The following is a 19,995-nucleotide window of genomic DNA, read 5'->3' on the forward strand; positions in this document are numbered from 1 at the left end:
TTGCTCAGTTGCATCGGCTGATTCTGGCCGGCTTGCAGACGTTGGGGCAGATGTGGGGATCGGCATGGACTTTTGTCGTTTTGGCTGTGTCTCGGCATCTGTCAAGGCTTTGCGCTTTGCTTGGGCTTCAACAACAGTTGGCTGGGGGGCATCGGCACTTGTTGGTTGTGGAGATTGAACATCTGGTACGCTTGCCGATGTACTCATTTGTTGCTGCAAAACAAGTGTAAGGTATGATATTTAACAGATAAAATGTGAAATCAAAGGAATACCTCTGAAGGTTTGTCAGAGGTAGTAGTGCTTGATGTCGGAGGAATTGCCGATGACGATCCAGCAGCGGCTCTTACACCCTGATGATTAATGTTAATACAGTTTGTGATCGGCATGAGTAGAAATAAACAGGGTTGTTACCTTGAATGCCTTGATCAAGGTTGTAGCGGCAGCCAATGGAGTGGCCCTAGCTGTAGCCAATTTGGACTTGGAGGTGATGGTCTTGGCACGGGTCTTCTGATGAGTCAAAGCAGCTAAGGTGGGGGCGTTGTAGCCGATCGGTGATATCGGGGAAACAGGCCGAAGATCGAAGGGTTTCCCACTTTTGCTCATAGATGGTGCTGGGTTGTTAACCTGTCACGAGAAAGTTAGTTACCGATATATGAAAGGAAAAAGCAGAAGGGAGTTAAAAGAAACTTACTGCGTCATCGGGAATGGCATATTCAGGGTCGATCATGTGCCGATATGTGTGAGCAGATGTTGCGAATAGTTGGTCCCTCCATTCTCGCCACCATTGCTTATATGATTCGGTGATGAAAGATACTGGCGTCCAGATGGATAGATCGACATCTGTAGTATCGGCATCGGGGGAGAGTCGCACTACCCTGTTCCAATCTGTTCCGCAAGTGATTGTTTCTCTGGGTTTGATCACATCGGCAAAACAAAGTTTGATTGGCAGATGCCCAAAAGCCAATTGACGGGACACTGCCGATGGATTGTCAAATTCATACATAATATTGGTGTTTTTCCCGCTACCGAATGTGTTTACCGGGATTGCCTTGGGAGTAATGATGGCCATCATGAGTTCATTATCCTGATTCAGAGTGTCATCGGCAAAGTTGAAAAGAAGGGGGAATCTGTTTTCTTCGTCGATATAAGGTACCCAGGCCCTATGATCACGAGAAAGGCCATTGTAGAAGTTTTGGAAGAATCTGCCGATCTGGTCTTCATTGGCCTCTGTTCCAGGGAGGACAATTATGGCTTCACCAAAATTGAGGGGTGAGCGTGTTGCCGATTCCTCATCCCCAAGCACGTGGTCTTCAGCAATTTCTCATGGGAATTGTTGGGCAAAGAAGTCCCATTGCAAACGCTTGTGCATATGGGCATTCAGCCACATGTTGATAAACCACCACGGGCCTCCTAAGTTGCCGATGGGTTCGCCAAGCAAAAGTTTCTGAGACACTTGATGAAGAAGATGATAAGTGGAGCTCAGAAGGTATCGGCCAAGAGGGAACCTTACACCATTGGCCAAGAGTTCAGCCACGGGGAGGAAGGCGTTGGTTGGTCCTACTGATCGACCGCAGAAGATAAATTTTTCTAACCACATATTCAAGAATGTGGCATGTTCGCTCTGGTTAACTGTCCCGGTCCTCTGGCATTCTTGAATGTATCCCGTCCAACCGCCGATGTTGCGGGTATTCACCCTATATTCAGATTTTCTGCCATAGATGGAGCCTTCATCGGCAGTTGAAATGTCCAAGCCAGTGAGCATGTAGACATCGGCAAGTGTGGGAGTGGCTGGGCCATGTCCAAACATGAAAGTGTTTGTTGTGTCTAACCAGAAGTAAGCAGCTGCAATCATCATTGACTCGTTCTTTTGCATATCGGCAATGGATAGCCTAATGCATTGGTCTAGCTTCCGTTCTGCCCAGTGTACTTGCATCGGCCTGTTAACCCTCAAGTACCAATCTTTCCACCCTTTGGTGGTTTTGGGCCAAGATCGGAATGTATCTTTCCATAAATTCAGAGAGAAATTTTGGGCTCTAAAGGGGATTCTGTTAACCTCTGCATTAATCAGATCAGTTGGATCTGGGTTGCCCATTGGTCCTAGGCATTGGACATGCGGCTGATCGGTTGGAATAACTAATTTGTTGTGAAGTTCCTAAGTTTGGAGGATCCGAAGAAAAAAAAAGAGGAAAAATTACCAACTGTATGAACTCGCAAAGACCAGAGGAATCGAGGTAAAAGGTAATGGAAGTGGAACGAACCGCAGGGACGTTGAAGTTGATTGCCATTATCTTGAGGTAGATGGGGGCACGAGCTGGAGACTCGAGGTTGACGCTGGAGAAAAGTTCTTGTTGGTTGAGGTCGCGCAGTTGTTCGTCGGAGTCGCCGCCGGAAAGAGAGAATGCCAAAGATTGGGGTTTGAGGGTAGAAGACGAGCGTTCCAGAGAAATCTATTTATAAGCCGCTCGGAATAGGGGTATTTTGGACTTATCTCTATGCCGCGCGCATGTAGGTCGAGATGGTTCAGATGGATATGGTAACTGTTCACACGATAATCAAGGAATTGTACAGATGATTTGATGACAAGTAATCATGATTTGGAAGAGATCTCGGTACAGGATATTTTAATTCTAAAAATGGCGGCATTATTATGTTAGGATCTTGCCGATGGATTATTGTTTCGGTATCTTAACCATATTCAGGGCAAGAGTGGTTGGAAATTGTGCGATATTTACTGAGGTGCGTGAATCAGGACTAGATTTGATTAGATTTGATAACAGATCAAGTTTTGGCTTGGAGGATGAGTTACGGTAATTGGGCGAAGGCAAACGTTATCTGGAGTAAATTTCGGAGCATTAATGGTTTTATACTCCAAAATTGGGGGGCATGTGTTGACACCGTTTTTTGCACGTGTCAAAATGATCAGAGTGGGCTAATCGGCAGGTGGAAAGTTACTGTATACGTTGACAGCCGATGAAAATCAGCTTGTAAAGATGGTTGCCGATGAATGGTGGTGATCGATGGAAAAGTTGATTTACTCGAGCGTTGCCGATAAGGTTGGAGATGTTATTGTCGATGCCGATGAAGGGAGGCTTGAAGACTACTGCCGATGAAACAGGAAGTATGCCGATGGAAAGGAGGTTGGTGAGATTTCCATCGTAATTGGAGCGGATAGGGAAATAGATAGGAGTTGATTTCCTTTTCTATATTTGTTAGAGTATGATTCATGTAAAGAGTCACGTGTTTCCTTAGATATGGACTTGGTGTCCGAGTTGTATTTTGGTTGTGTCTCTTTAGATCAGGGTATAAATATAGATTGAGGGGCAATGTAATGGATATATCAATCAATATCGAAACCAATTTTTACTCCTATTTGCATCTACTTACTTTTCGGCGACTTCGTCAATTTGCATATTATTTTTTTCTTTACGAGTTCTCATTGATTCGGCGAGTCGCATCGCTTCAGTGCGGCCTTCGGCGATTCTCGAGTTCCGCGTGAGTACCTCTTGGCCATGACTTCCGGGCGTATCGCTGTTGTCAGGACCAAAGTGCTCCTATCTTCATCCTTGTCGATTAACAGGTCAAATCGACTGGCACGCTTTGGATATCGATTCAGGTATTAGCCCTTTGTGTTTGCAGATCCACTTTTTGCATCAACAGGTGCAGTGGCAGGCACACCAAAATCCTCAAGAAGCCATCGTAGCCATGTAACCTCTGCAGTCACAGTCGCCATAGCACGCAGCTCAGCCTCAACACTCGAGCGGGAAACTGCAGTCTGCTTCTTGGTTTTCCAGGCAATCAAGGAGGAGCTAAGGAAAACACAATAAGCTGAGAGAGAGTAGTGATCAGTGGGATCACTTGCCCAGGTCGCATCAGAGTACGCCTGAAGCTAGAGAGAACTAGAGCGAGGGAAGAAAAGGCGGTGGGAGATGGTTCCGTGAAGATATCGCGGAACACGAAGGAGGTGAGCATAGTGGAGCTGGGTAGGAGCCGGGACAAACTCACTCAAGATATGAATAGAGTAATATCAGGATGGGTGATCCAAGATAGACAAGGCTCCCAACAAACTGACGATAGCGAGTGGGATCAAGAAGTGGTGCACCGTCAGTTGGTCGGAGGTGAACACTAAGCTCCATAGGATGTGGGTGTCGTGTCTCACTAAGACGCTGCTTCACAAAGGCAATGTACTGAGATTCGTCACCTGTGATGATCATGTCATCGACATAGAGAAGAAGTGTGCAACCACGAGGAGAAATGTGAACAAAGAGAGCTGGATCGTGGTCACTAGGTTGGAAGCCAGCATCGATGACAACAGAGGAGAAACGCTCGAACCAAGCACAAGGAGCTTGCTTAAGACCATAGAGAGAACGATGCAACTGACAAACCATCCCATCCGGAATGGAGTACCCTGGAGGTGGCTGTATATAGACTTCTTCACGGAGGTCTCGCCATTAAGGAAGGCGTTCTTGACATCCAACTGAGATATCGACCACTGACGAACAGAAGCAACTGCAAGAAGAGTCCGAACAGTAGTCATGTGAGCGACAGGAGCGGAGGTCTCCTCATAGTCACGACCTTGCTCCTGTTGGAAGCTGCGCGCCACAAGACGAGCCTTGTAGCGCTCAAGAGAGCCATCCGAGCGGGTCTTTACCTTGTACACCCACTTGCAAGTGGTAGGAGTGGCATGAGGTGGTAAAGGAACAAGATTCCAGGTGCCAGTACGCTCTAAGGCAGCAATCTCTTCAGCCATAGCATGCTGCCACTCCTGGTGAGCAGCAGCCTCCCTATAGGTCGCAGGCTCAGCCAAAACGGCAGCAGTGAAGCCAAGGCTATCGGGAGGACGAAAGGTGCTGCGGTCATGAAGGGCATAGTGAGGAGAAGACGCAGGAGGAGGTCCAAGGACGGACAAGAAGAGTCAAGTGGCGGTGAAGGCCGTGGACGACACATGTAGTAGTGAGTGATCTCACGCGCATGACACAACTGTGGTGGGGAAGGAGAGACTGGTGGTGGAGAGGTAGGAGGAGGTGGCAAAGGTGGAGAAGTAGGAGGAGGTGGTGGAGGTGAAGTAAGAGGAGGTGGCGAAGGCGGAGAAATGGATACCTGAGTTGATGAAGAGGGTGAAGACGGCAGCTGAAGATACAACTCAGGTAAAGCGAGGAACGAGAGGGACTCGGCAGTACCAGAAGGACTAGAGGAGGAACGAGGATAGTAAGACCAGGACTCATCAAAGGTGACATCCCGAGAAATCCTCATCCGACGAGCAATAGGGTATATAGCAGCGATAAACCTTATGTTCCGTACTGTACCCAAGGAAAGCACACTCAACAGATTGAGAAGTGAGTTTGGTTCGCTCACAAGGTGGAAGGACATAGCAAACACACCCAAAACAACGAAGATGGCTATAGGAAGGTGGGGTGCCAAAAAGACGCTCATAGGGAGTGCAACCCTGAAGAGCAGTAGAAGGTTGGCGATTGATGAGAAAAACCGCCGTAGAAACAGTCTCAGCCCAAAAATGAGGAGCAAGCTCAGAGGAGATCAGGAGAGCACGAGCAGTCTCAAGAATGTGGCGATGCTTGCGCTCAGCAACACTATTTTGAGCATGAGCACCAGGACACAAGAACTGGGCAAGGGTACCATGCTTAGCAAGATAGGAACGATGAGCAGTAGAGATGTATTCACCAGCAGAATCAGCATGAAAAACTCAAATAGGAGAGTCGAACTGTGTACAAATCATAGTGGCAAATTGCTAGTAAATAGAAAGAAATTGACCACGAGAAGACATCAGATTAATCCAGGTAAATCTCGAATAGTCATCAACAAATACAACATAATAAGATTGTCTCCCTTTTGAAACAAAAGGGGCAGGACCCCAAACATCAGAGTGAACAAGATGAAAAGGTCGCTGCGACTTAGACTCACTAGAAGGATAAGGGAGCTGCAACTGTTTGCCAAGTTTACAACCCATACAATGTAGAGCAGTGTGATGAGGACATCACTACTTTGTCACATACAAGCCAAGGAGAGGAGGAGGTCCAGCATGAGCGTCCAATTCATCTTTCTCATGGTGGAGGCCCAGTCCAACTGAAGTTGGAGCCCATCCTAGGTTCCAGGACCAGTCTGTCATAAAACTGGTCACACGGGCGCGTCCGGACTCTATTTTTGACGATCCACATATGGACGGAAAGCTAATTAGATAAGGAAACCAATGCAAGTGGTCTCACGTCAACGGGAATTGTCGAAACAAGTCAGCGTCCAGAATCTACCAGGGTGCTGCGACACTGTCTTTTGGTCCGTTGGACCGTGTATCGTGTTTGGGCCCATTAGGGGGCGTGTCCAGGGGGTGACGCCCAAGACTCTATAATTAGTAGTCGTCGGTCTCCTTAGGGTTTGGGTTTTATTTAGTTCTTGATTTTCTCGTGAAACCGATATCGTTTTGCTGCAACTGTGCCGCCAAGGTTGTTTGTAGTGAACCAGGGCCCTAGTTTTTTATTTTGTTCGCCCATGGCGATTAGTCCTTTCGAATAAAGACTTGAACTCCTTGTTTTCATAAGCCTCATATCTATTTGTAATTTCAAATTACATTCATCCCGTTCTTGCTTGTGTTCTCGATTCGCTTGCAGGAAAACCTTCTCGGCAAGGTCAATCGCGTTCGTGTGGTTGATAACCAACGGAGCAGTGGTGTAACGGTTGCGGGGGTCTGAATCAGTCTTAGTTCGAAGCCTAGATTGTGAACGTCAAGTCTTCACCAATCGACGTTATCATACCTTTCGAAAGATCGGGCCTTGTCTACATCAAGTGGTATCAGAGACCTTGTTTCCCGTTAGGTATAACTTTGTTTTTTCCATTAGATTGTTACTGTTTTTGTATTACCTATAGTCCACAAAAAGCTAACAAAATATACACTGCCACATATCCCCTGTCCTATAGCCTCGTTGTGCTGTGCAATTTCGTCTCTGTTTCGCGTTGTTGAGTTTGTGTCCTAGGGCAAGTTCTGGTTGCTGATTTTAGATCGTTTTTAGTCCAGTTTGTGTCTTTTCCTTTGTTTTTCATCATAATTCGTGAACACCTTCAAGTCTTGCTGTGTTTCCTTTGTATCCATCAAACCCTACTCCACGCCATCTAATTTGTTACTCTTGTCTTCACTGTTTGCATCTATCCATAGCCGCCGCAACAACTTTTGCGCGCATTGTTTTCGTTTTGTCCTCTAATTCGGAGTTAGTTTTTAAAATTGGTCTAGTTTTCGCATACGAATTTAGATTTTGACGTTCCATATATCAAAATCGATCAGAAAAAATTTCGGATCCGTCCGTCCCACGCTTCGTCGGGTTCGAAAAATTTTATTTTGGCCAAAAACTGGTCACAAGATTCTCTTTTCGAGATCACAAGCTTTTTGTCAATTTTGAGCACGTCTTCTGAATTTTTCATAGGCCACGTCTTTCACCTGTTTAAGCTCATATTTTTTGTTGTTACTTCTTTTGTGCTCCTAAGTGAAGAAAAAAAATCAAAAAAATATAAAGAAAAAGTCAGAATCCCAAAAAACAACGATAGCCCAAAAACAGAGAAAAAAGAGGAGCAAAAGTGGAACAATATCTAGAGGAGCACATAGATAGCGTCATTTGAGCTATGTTTGCGTGTGCTGATTTTCGCCTTGTTCCTAATCATATTCCTGCTATTCACATCACTTGATTCATCTGGTACTTGGAGCGTGAGTAGGCCAGCAACTAAGATAAGTACTCGGGATACTTATTTAACTTTGCTATTCAGTTGCGAATATTGCTATTCCTTGCTATTATATTGTGTTTGTCCAAGCTCCACTTTCTTCTAACCAAGTATAGGTTCGTCTTGCAACTGTTATACTTAAGCTACAACGGTATCACAGTCATCGACCGATTGCACCGCCTGTGGCTTTGGTAAGAACGTTTGTAAGACCGTGGTAAGACGCTTGAGAGTTGAGTGCCTTATTTTTTCTTGTCCACAACCTAATTAGTTGATAGGGATAATACTTTTGTGTTGTCTTTTGCTATCTTCTAACCATGTCAGGAAAAGTCAGAGGGAACGGCAAAGGAAACGGGGACACACCCACAGATTTCAATGACTGTGTTTCCAAGAATGAGCTTCGTGCCATTCTTGATGACAAGTTTAATGAGATCCTTCAACAAATCACCAACTTGGCCAAGAGGATTGAAGATGTTGAACAACGACATCCTGAACCACGTCCTGAAGATGCTGCTGCTAATGATCTCTCTGAGGAGGAGGATGGCGATGTAGAGGCTGAAGCTGAAGCTGAAGCTCGATGACGTGCTGAGAATGCACGTAACCGTAATCGGTTGAACTTTTACCGACGCGGTATGGGAGGTAATAACCAAGGTAATAATGAACCTTTCTCTAAAACCAAGTTTAAGATATCTCCTTTTTCTGGTTCTGCTGATCCTGAAGCATATTTAGATTGGGAGATGGCTGTAGATAAAAAATTTAGCTCCCATCAAGTACCTGAAGAATATAGAGTTAGACTTGCTACTAGTGAGTTTACTAGTTTTGCTTTTTTCTGGTGGAATGATATTTGCAATAATGTTAATGCTAATGCTCAAATACCTCAAACTTAGACAGTACTTAAACGACGAATGAAATCGAGGTTTGTTCCTCCATACTATCAGCGTGATCTGCGATTAAAACTGCAACGTTTAAATTAAGGTAGTAAGACTGTTGAGGAATATTATCAGGAGCTTTTAATTGGTCTAGCGAGTAGTAACATATAGGAGGATGAAATTGATAAGTGTTCTAGATTTTTTAGAGGTTTGCGTCGTGATATACAGGATGTTCTTGACTATAAAGAATGGACTAGATTTTTCCAATTATATCATTATGCTCTTAAAGCTGAAAGGAAAGTATAGGGATGACAACCTAGGCGTTCCACGACTCCGTCCACTCCTTCACGTCCAACCGAGGTGAGTAAATTTTCTAATGTGCAGACACCACCAGCGCCTGTAAAGAAGAGTTTTTTTTATCACACCTTCTTTCAGTGGATCTGCTACACCTTCCTCTAGCAGCTCTTCTAAAGTTGTTTGCCACCGCTGCAAGGGCATGGGACATATTGCTAAAGAATGCCTTAGCAAACGCGCATATATTGCTACTGATGATGATGGGTATGTTAGTGCTAGTGATGAAGAGAATGAATTTGCACTTGCAACTGATCTTTATGCAGATAAATTTACGGATAGTGCTGAAGATCCTGATGAGGTAATTGATAGTGTGGCATGCACTGCAGACTACAAATCAATCCTTGTTCAGCGTGTTTTGAGTACACAAGTTGAGCCAGTAGACAAGCTACAATGCCATAATTTGTTTCAAATGTTCCTCATTGTCAATATTTTCCGTGTTCGTGCTATAATTGATGGAGGGAGCAGCAATAACTTGGTAAGTTCTGAGCTTGTCAAGACCATTGGTTTATCTACACGTGCTCTTCCACATTCATACCATATCCAGTGGTTCAACAATAGTGGTAAGGCAAAGGTAACACAATCTGCTCGTGTGCATTTTTCTATCGGATCATACCATGATAATGCTGATTTTGATGTCGTGCCTATGCAAGCTTGTTCACTTTTGTTAGGCCGCCCTTGGCAATATAATAATAATGTTGTGCATTATGGTAGGTAAAATAGATATACTTTTATGTTTAAAGGAGAGATCATTGCTTTACTTTCTTTAACTCCTGCTGAAATTGTGCAATATGAAAAGGAGTTTGCTGAAAAGAAACAGAAAGGCCATGATAAAGACTCTAGCAAACCAGCAAATGAACCATCAAGTAACATGAAAGAAGTTTTATTTGCTCTTAAATCTACTCTTTCTGATCATAATGAACCATGTTATGCTTTAACTTGTACATCGTCTATATGTCCACTTGGTCTTGCTTCTAGTGCTATGCCTCTTGTTGGTACTAATCTTTTGCAGGAGAAGGAGGATGAATTCCCAGCAGGGAGGCCACCATGGCAGCCGCCTTTGCGAATGATTGGGCGCCAAGATGAACGTCTTCTTCCAGAGCGATCGTTGTTGTCATCCAATAGAGGAAATGATCTACTTCAGTCGAGGACGACTTCAATTCAAGAAATGGAGGATGATGAGGACATCACTACTTCGTCAAATACAAGCCAAGAAGAGGAGGATGTCTAGTATGGGCGTCCAATTCATCTTTCTCATGGTGGAGGCCCAGTCCAACTAAAGTTGGAGCCCATCCAGGTTCTAGGACCAGTCTGTCATAAAACTAGTCACACGGCGCGTTCGGACTCTGTTTTCAATGATCTATATATGGATGGAAAGCTAATTAGATAAGGAAGCTAATGCAAGTGGTCTCACGTCAAAAGCTCTTCGGAATCAACGGGAATCGTCGAAATAAATCAGCGTCCAGAATCTGCCAGGGTGCTGCGACACCGTCTTTTGATCCGTTGGACCGTGTATCATGTTTGGGCCCATTAGGGGGTGCGTCCAGGGGGGTGACGCCCAAGACTCTATAATTAGTAGCCGTCGCTCTCCTTAGGGTTTGGGTTTTGTTTAGTTCTTGATTTTCTCGTGAAACAGACATCATTTTGCTGCAACTGTGCCGCCAAGGCTGCTTGCAGTGAACCAGGGCCCCAGTTCTTGATTTTGTTCGCCTGTGGCGATTAGTCCTTTCGAATAAAGACTTGAACTCCTCCTTGTTTTCATAAGCCTCATATCTATTTGCAATTTTAGATTGCGTTCATCCCGTTCTTTCTTGTGTTCTCGATTCGCTTGCAGGAAAGCCTTCTCGGCGAGGTCAATCGCGTTTGCGTGGTTGATAACCAACGGAGCAGTGGTGTAACGGTTGCGGGGGTCTGAATCAGTCTTGGTTCGAAGCCAAGATCGTGAATGTCGAGTCTCCACTAATCGACGCTATCATACCTTTCGGAAGATCGGGCCTTGTCTACATCACAGTGTCACCAAAAACAGGACCTAAGACACCACTACCAACTACACTGGACAATCTAGAACCAGAGAGGTGGCCTAGACGACGATGCCACTACGCAAAAGAAGTGGTAGGCGAAGTAGCGGACGCAGATGCTGGAGAACTGGGAGCCAAGTGAGCCAAGGTGGATGAAGGAAGATGCAACCAATCAAGCTCCCATAGACGTTGTGAGTCTCGATGCCTAGGCCCAGTCCCCACCAAAAGGCCTATACAAAGGTCCTGAACACAACAAGAATCAGATTCAAGAATTATGCGATTAGTGATTTGACTCATGGACAACAATTGCATGGTGAGTTTAGGAACGTGGGAAACAGTAGGAACATCAAAGGAAAATGTCGAAAGAATGCCTCTCCCAGCAACAGAAAGTGAAGTGCCATCCGCAGTTCGAACAAAAATAGGTGGATCAGGAGAAGATATAGAGGACAAATTGGTCGAGTCGGGCGTCATATGAAAAGAAGCACCAGAGTGAAGGAACCACGGGGATGATATACCTAGAGGAGGAGCAGAACTAGACGCCTGAGTAGTAGTCCTGTGAGCTGAGGCTTGAGCCGCAATAGTAAGGTGACAAAACAAGGCAGAACGAGTGCCCTGTTGAGTAGAAGAGTCACCAGAGCCCTAAGAGGAGCCCTGAGAGAAGTGTCTGCCACGACACCCCTATCTGTTGCGCTGCTTCTTGTGACACTCCTCCTCATGACCATAAATCTTGCAATAGCCACACTGAACACCAAAAGGAGCCCCCGCCACCATTGGAGACTAGGACAGAGGCGAGGAAACCGAGGGAGGTGTGTCCGCCAGGACGGAAGGCTGTGGCGGAGCACGACTCACACCTCCAGCTCGAAGATGGGTCTCCTCGGCTCGCAGCTCAGGCATCGCCTCTGAGAGCGATTGGCGCAGACGACGAGTCAGCAACTGCACCCGGACAGTCTCAAACTCCGAACGAAGCTGAGAGAGGAACTCGTGAAGGCGAAGTGTGTCTTTCTGGTCCCGGTGGCGGTCACAGCACCGACAAGTGCCACCACTGCAGAACTCAACACCCAAACCGTCGAGACGATGCCAGCCGGCTGTCATCTGACGGTGGAAGTCCTTAACTGTAGAATCAAGCTGACGAAGTGACTGAGCCTCCTCAACAACAGCGAGGTACATCGCTTCGTTACGGATCTCGTAACTGCGACGAAGGTGGTCCCACATAAGGTGTGAAGTGGCAAGACCTCGGGCGACATCGACCTCCATGCTTGCAAGTAAAATGGCCTTAGCAGATTTCTCCTCGCGCAGCCAAGTCTTATAGACACCGAGATCAGACTGGTAGCTCTCCATCTCAAGCTCAAATGCCTTAAGCAAAGCACTCTTGGCATCATCAGCAACATCTGGTGGGTACGTGGGCGATGTTGGGAGAACGGGACGCAAAGGACAGACCCGCTCCCCTGTGAGGTAGCCCCACAGCAGCTGTCCGTCCATATGAACCTCCATTGAGGTAGCCCCACAGCAGCTGTCTGTCCATATGAACCTCCATATGGAAAGCAAAATCTCCCCAATTGGTGCCATTGAAGAAGACAGGGCAGCGGGGGATAGGAATAGCACCAGGACCACCAGTGCGCCTAGGGGACGCCATTGAAGGAAGGAAGCAACTAGCTGTTTTTTTGGAGAAATAGGAGCAGAGAAGGAAACAGAGGAGAGGAAACAGGAAGAGCTCGCGGCCTGGAGGCGGGCGAGCGCGTGCCGCGCGAGTGGGGCTCGGGCGACGCAGGCTGGCGGCTCAGGCAGGGTCGTGCGATGGGGGCGCGGGGGTGGCACGTACGAGCAGGAGCGGTGCCACACGGGGCCACGCGAGGCGGGCGCGGCGCGGACAACAGTGCGGGCCCACGCGAGGCGCGCGTTGGGGCGCGGACGCGGAGCTGGTTTAGCGGCGGCGCCATGAAGCGTGGGTCGGCCGGTTGCGCTGGAATTGCCGGCGTCGCTCAGGTAAGGATGGAAACTCTAGCTTGATACCATGTTAGAATAAGTGGCCAGCCGATTCTATTCCAGGCCCCAAAGGGACAAGTATACAGGTTTGTACATATGAAAAGAACACCTCCAAGTAGAAGGAAAATAGAAAGTACATATATACATCTAACAACTTCAAGAGGATGTTTGTTTCTTTTTTTATCGAAACATGCTTTATTTCGACACTTCCAAATTGATCAACAAATAGCTGAGTTTAATAGAACATGCATCGACTTATCATTTGGAAGCCATATGCGTAACCACAGCCAACATTGATGAGTATAATTTGGAGTGTTATTAGCACCTATTAGACAAACAATTAGCCCCCATTTCTCTCTAGCCCCTCCGCACTTGGAACAAAAGATGATTGCTGGATTCATCACGTTCGCAAAAGCAACAAGTAGGACTGCCTTGCCACTTTCTTTGTATCATATTATCGTCAGAGGCAGAGGCTCATGGAGGCAAAACTGGGCCATCCCCTCTCCCCCCCTCCTGTAGGACAGCATTAGCTTTAATAGTTTATAATTGTCATGAATGCTTTATAGGACTACATCTATAGTCATGGTCTGAGAAGTTCTGATAGTTAACACAGCAGTAGCTTTTGTAATTGGCCCCTCGTTTTTGGTTTAACCTTGATTATCCTCCGAATCATTTTCCATTGTTCCATCAAAATACCATCGAGCCATCTCCTGAAGTTTAACTGGCAACTTCTAGCCTTGCAACTGTATATATATACTGCATTTGGTTTTGCATCACAAAGTTCAAAAAGTACAGGTTTATATGGCTTTGGCATGGTTGCATCAGGTTACAACTACGATTGTATATAGCTTTGCCTTGGTTGCATCAGGTTGCAATCTGTAGGTCACTTGTCCAGCAATCGAAGAACCTTGTTATTCCGGGTTCCAACTGCTTAATAATGTGCCTATACGTTCATGTTTGTGCAGGTTTCAGCTTCGAGCAGGAGATCTAGTTACACTGTTGACGGAGGCACTGGGACTCTCAACGCTTCAGAGTTCAGAATGCATGTGAGGATAACCGAAGTCGTCTTGTGTATACTGGCAAGTCTGGATCTTATCATGTCATCAGCACAGTTATGGCACTGGCCTGGTCTGGTCTAGGAGGCACTGCAACTCTCTCTTGTAGTTGACATGGCATCACGTAGGATGACTGACGTGGCGCCACAACAGTTAGAACCATTTTCGAAACCATTCAAAGAGGGTTTAGAACAGTTTTAAGAATTCAGGGAATCTAAAAATCCAGTTTTAGAATCGAGGGAGGTAATTCAAACTTGCAAGAGAGGTGAAATAATGGAGTCTTTGCTTTCCAATATTGTTGGTCCATTTCTAAAGCAATCAAGCCCAATTGACATATTCGACCGTGCTGAGCCTGGTCGCCACTCTCCTGTCCTCCGCCGCTGTTGTCCCTAGGCATGAAAACGGTATAAATATCCTGTACTGAACCGTATCGTTTTCTAAATTTAATCCGATCGAATTTGTATTTTCGGACAAATTCAAATCTGGTTCGAAATTTAGAACAATAAATTCAAAATCAGAACAAAAATGGTTTTGACATTTTTTCGACCATTTTCTACTTTTAATTCAGAATATCCCGAATTTGAAATTCGGTTTAAACCAAATTTGGCCCACTAGAAGTTCATCCTTAGAAAAATTGTGTCTTTTCATACGATCTTAGATGAAGATGATTTTTTATATGAAAATTGTAGCTCTTGACGAGATCTACAACTTTCTAGTTTTTAGTTTTTTCATTTGAGGACTTTAAAATGTTCAAAAAATTTAAACAAAGTTTCAACTGTATATTAATCGCGTACATGCGTTTTCTGCCTTAGAAAAATCGTATCTTTCTAACGGTGTGTCAAATGGAGATATTTTTTAAGAAAGTTGTAGGACATGTTAATTGTTGTGCCCTTGGTCCTACGGGTCAATATTTCGTATTAATTTTTCGTATACCGACCGTGTTTGACATAATTCGGCTCGAATTATCTTGTTTTTGAGATTCTCGATATTCGGTAAGTTCGTGTTCGTTTTCGTGTCTGGCTTTACGGCTTTCGCTTTCTTTTTTTTATTCAAATGCAGAAGTAGAAAACGGTTGAGTGTTTTTTCGACCGTTTTCATCCCTAGTCCCCAAGGCCCACGTGTGCCACTAACTAAAGCGGCGTGCACGACAACGCCGTGGCCGGAACTGAGGACGAAGGGGGTGGGGCACGCATTGGGCAGTGTGGCCAGTGGAGAGGTCGCTGCGGGCGAGATGGTGGACAAGGCGTGGCGGCGGCGAAGGTTAGGGTTTCGGATTGTGCAGCACATCCATTGCCAGCGGGCAAGCCCGGCCCTGGATGTGGGCAAGCGGGGCAGCCGCCCTGGTCCCCCAACTAGGTAGGGCCCCACCCCAAGTATGCAAACACCAGGTATATTAGTATTTGGCCCAGTACTGAACGTTGTCGTCCTGCAAGTCCTGGCGTCCACGAGAAGGATGGTGTCCGTATTAAAAAAACAGAAAGAAAGAACTAGCGTCCGCGAGAAGCCACACGCACACGCCGACACGCGACTCGACTCCTCGACTCCTCTTCCGCGGTGACGACGCGGTCTGCGGTCACACGGACCGGTGGGCGGACGCGACACGCGCGGCGGCGGTGGCGCCCGACGACGTGAGACGCGAGGCTGCGGCTATTGCGCCTGCGCGAGGCGAGACCGCGAGACGCTGGACTCGACGCCACGTGACGCACGCGCTGCGATCTCCGCGACTCCGCCTGACCCAGATGAGCGACGACGAATCGACGATCGGCGGTGTGCCACACGCCCACACTGAGCCAACAACGCGAGTAGATGAGTTACTTTTTTTAGCTAATTGTTTCTCTAAATCTTAACAGCATCATGTCATCAAGAAAGTATGCTTCCGGCAGTGAGAAAAGGAAAAACAAAGCACAAATAGATGAGTTCATACAATCATATAGGGGTTCTATGCATAAGTTTTTGAAGAATAATCCAAACACTTCAAGAGATCCAAACGAGTTGGCCATAGTTGTCTGGAAGGAACCAACACAAATTATTCTAGAAGATGAAGGTCCTTCTGATGACAATGTTGGCATTAACATGGAAGAAAACAATGTGAGTATTGATGAGCACGTATTTAATTCAAATACTACAGAAAATAGTAGTCTTGATGAGCAATCGGTGTGTCACATGGATATTTATGATCCAAGAAATTGGGATAATCTTGATAACAAAGCAAGGGATATATTAGTTGAAAAGGGGCCTATAAGAGAAGATAATATTGTATTCCCTTTCGATGATAATTTAAGGCATTTTGCATATTCTCATTATCATAGAAAAATGAGTAATGGAGAGCTACGTGACAGGAAATGGCTAGTTTATTCCAAACACTTGGATAAAGTATTTTGCTTTTGCTGTAAGCTTTTTAATTCTAAAAAGTGCAAGAGTTTATTGGGGGAATGATGGGTATAGAGACTGGAAATATATCAATGAGAGGATGAAGGAATATGAAATTACTGTTGAGCATATTACCAATATGAACTCATGGAATGAATTGAGAACTAGATTTGGCAAACAAGAGACAATTGATAAAGAGTTACATCAGCAAATCACCAAGGAGAAAGAGCACATAAGGCAAGTACTGATGAGAATAGTTGCCATTGTAAAATTCCTTGGTAGACGTAATTTGGCTTTTAGAGGATCTAACGAGCAGCTTTATAATGACCAAAATGGCAATTTCTTAGCTTGTGTTGAGATGGTCGCAGAGTTTGATTTGGTAATGCAAGACCATCTTAGACGTATTCAAAATAATGATCTTCATTATTATTATCTTAGCCACAAAATTCAGAATGAGTTGATTTCTCTTATGGCTTCTGACATTACAAATTCTATCATCAAGATTGTTAAAGAGGCCAAATATTTCTCAGTTATTCTTGATTGCATCCCAGATGTTAGTCATCAAGAACAAATGACTTTGTTGGTTCGATGTGTTAACATGAGTGAAGGTAAAATTAAAATAGAGGAGTACTTTCTTGGTTTCCTGAAGGTAGATGACACATCTGGTTCTGGGCTCTTCAATGTTTTGGTTGATTCCATTAAGTCCTTTGGTCTTAATATTGATGACATTAGGGGGACAAGGTTATGATAATGGTTCTAATATGAAACGAAAACTATGTCATGTGTATATGTCATGTGCTAAGTCGATTGCGTGATATAAATCCAAGAGCTTTGTATATGTCATGTGCTTGCCACAGTCTTAATCTTACTCTTTGTGATATGGCTAAGTCTTGTAGCAAAGCTAACTCCTTTTTTGGAATTGTGCAACGGATATATGTCTTATTTGCTGGTTCTACTAAAAGATGGAAATTTTTGCTTGATCATGTTGATGGTTTAACTGTGAAATCTTTGTGCAACACACGTTGGGAGAGTCGTATTAAAAGTGTTGCAGCAATTAGATATCAAGCTCCTCAGCTAAGGGCAGCTTTACTTGCATTGAGTGAAGATAGAGATGTAGAACCAAAGGATAGAAGTGATGCAAAGAATTTATTGGAAGTACTTGGCAGCTTTGAATTTATATTTGGCATGATGTTTTATTTGCTGTCAATAAAGTAAGCAAGAAGTTGCAGTCACCATCTATGTGCATTGAGTCTACCATGCAGCAGATACAAGGCATAATGGATTACTTTAAAACCTATAGAAATGATGGGTATGCTTCTAGTAAGGTCAATGCAACGGAAATTGCATCTGAAATGGGTGTTGAGCCATCGTTCCAAGTAAAGCGCCGTGCTCTTAGAAAGAAGCATTTTGATGAAAATAATAGTGAGGAAGCACTCTTGGAAGGTGAGAAGGAATTTAAAGTTAGTTACTTCGCGGTTATAATTGATATGGCAGTCCGTTCATTGGAGACTAGATTTCAAGAATTGGAATCATTCAGAGAATTATTTGGATTTTTAATGAGTTCAGCAAACTTAAAGGCATTGGATGGTCCTGAGCTAAAAGTGTGTTGCACAACACTAGCAGCAGTTTTCTCTCTAAATGGTTCATCTGACATTGATTTAAATGATCTAATTTCCGAGTTGAGTGTTCTATAATTCACTTTGCCGGATACACCAATGACAGCTATGGAGATTTTTGAGTTTGTTACAAAGGCTGGTTGTTATCCTAATGCTTCCATTGCTTATCGGATCTTGTTTACTATGCCTGTGACTGTGGCATCAGCTGAAAAAAGCTTCTCAAAACTAAAATTGTTGAAGAACTATTTGAGATCTATAATGTCTCAAGAGAGGTTAAATGGTTTGGCAACATTATGCATTGAGAAGCGATTGTTGGATGAGATCGATATTGATACTATTATCAATGACTTCACATCGAGGAATGTTAGAAGGAATTTTTAAGGTGATTTAATATAGGAATTTTTAAGGTAATTTAATATTTATGAATTGTTTCATATGAATATTGCTATTGCATCCGCAGTTAAGTGTTTATATATATGTATTTACATTTAGTACTATCAATGTTATGTATGTATAAAGGGCCCCGGATTGTAGTTTCGCCCTGGGCCTCCAAAAAATCAGGACCGGCCCTGCCGGCGGGCTTAGAAGAAGGACCCATGGGCAGGGGCCGGACCGACGGTGGTGGCGGATTATGAGCGGCGAGCGAGGTGGCGAGGCGCCGCGAGCGAGTGGTGGGAGATATCCGGTTGGGCAGAGTCAGCGGTAGGGCAAGGAGTCGCCGGCAAGGTGTTCGATTGGGATAGGTGAAGGGCGGGGAAGGTCTGGCAAGGTGGGCGGCGGGGCGGTGAGGTCGCTAGCGGCCTGGGCGGTGCTCAAGGCGGTGGAGGGAGAAGTTGTGTGCGGACAGAGGACTAGAGGAGGAAGAAGACCGTGTGCCAGCAACCTTCCTGACGCGCACGCGCTGTCCCCGCCTCTGCGCAATGCCCTGGCCTCGTCGACACTTCTGCTGACAGGCTGACACAATGCACAGCGGCTTATTGTCGCCAGATCGTGAAAATTCGTGATCATAAGGAACTAGTGGCCTCTTCTGAACAGATGCAATCTCTTCAATCAGACAGCATGCAGGGCTGAAGAGATGAAAGATACGATGAGAATGAAACCAATGATTTGCAGGACAGGACAGCTACAATTAGGGCCGAGATGCTGTCCAATGAAGATAAATCAGGACCTTCTGCTACTACAGAGCTAGGCTGACAAAATGACAGTGACAACACATCGATCCTGCAAGGCGCCCCCTCTGAAATTGAACGCGAAGAGAGAACGATGTCTGCATTACATATAAGCATCAGAGATTCAGAGGCAAGACCAGGAAGTATAGGACGAGATTGACTTCACTCAATCACTCCTGACCATGATTGTAGTTGCTTTGGCAGTAATGCCTGGTTAATTAGGATAGATAGCTATGGTGATTCAGTGTGTGTGTCTTTCTTCAAGTGTTGTCATGACGTTGTTCGTTTTGATGTGCACAGAGAATTTCAGTAGTAATGGCAACGGAGAGAGTGTGCTTCCAGCCTGCCACTACCAGTAGTGTTTTCTTCATGACCAGCCATGGTTACTGGTTGATTAAAATAACCAGACTATATTCTGAAAAGAACCAGCAAACACGATAGAGGCACGAGAGATGCAATCACTAATAAGAACTAAAAAAACAAATCCAGGGTGAAAGTGAAACCAAAGTTATTATTAGTAGCAATAAAACACTACTACTCAGTACTAAGCAATTCAAGCAGTTTTAAGCAGTCTGTGTCGTTGCAGAAAAGTAGTGTCGGTTGGACTGAGTTTATCTCTGAAGCCGATCACTTGGTCGGATCAAGGACATGCCCGCAAACACGATCACCCCGGACCGCTCCTCCATGATGAAGAAGGTGAAGGGATGGTCGGCGGTGAACTTGACGAGGTCAGGCGGTGGCCCGCCGCCACCACGCAGGACATCGCAGACCGCGGCGGCTTTGGTTCCCACCTCGTCCTCCTTGACCACTGCTGTGTGCGCAACCTTGGACAGGAACGTCGGCCTCCGTGC

At 45.2% G+C, this 19,995-nt stretch overlaps 1 protein-coding gene and 1 pseudogene across 1 annotated transcript; one reads left to right on the top strand and one right to left on the bottom strand.

The window, feature by feature from the left end:
• Positions 1–12,745: 12,745 nt before the first annotated feature.
• LOC136480433 (uncharacterized) lies at positions 12,746–18,053 on the top strand. Its single transcript, XM_066477975.1, has 6 exons — positions 12,746–12,934; positions 13,900–14,045; positions 15,840–16,271; positions 16,402–17,100; positions 17,322–17,570; positions 17,660–18,053. Exons 1-6 carry the CDS (start codon positions 12,746–12,748, stop codon positions 18,051–18,053), a joined length of 2,109 nt encoding a protein of 702 aa, XP_066334072.1.
• Positions 18,054–19,755: 1,702 nt separating this feature from the next.
• The window catches only part of LOC136480434 (putative serpin-Z5), a 106,942-nt pseudogene continuing 106,702 nt past the window's right edge, over positions 19,756–19,995 (bottom strand).

The sequence above is a fragment of the Miscanthus floridulus genome, chromosome 9, assembly GCF_019320115.1.
Source record: "Miscanthus floridulus cultivar M001 chromosome 9, ASM1932011v1, whole genome shotgun sequence".
In the NCBI taxonomy this organism is placed as follows: domain Eukaryota; kingdom Viridiplantae; phylum Streptophyta; class Magnoliopsida; order Poales; family Poaceae; genus Miscanthus; species Miscanthus floridulus.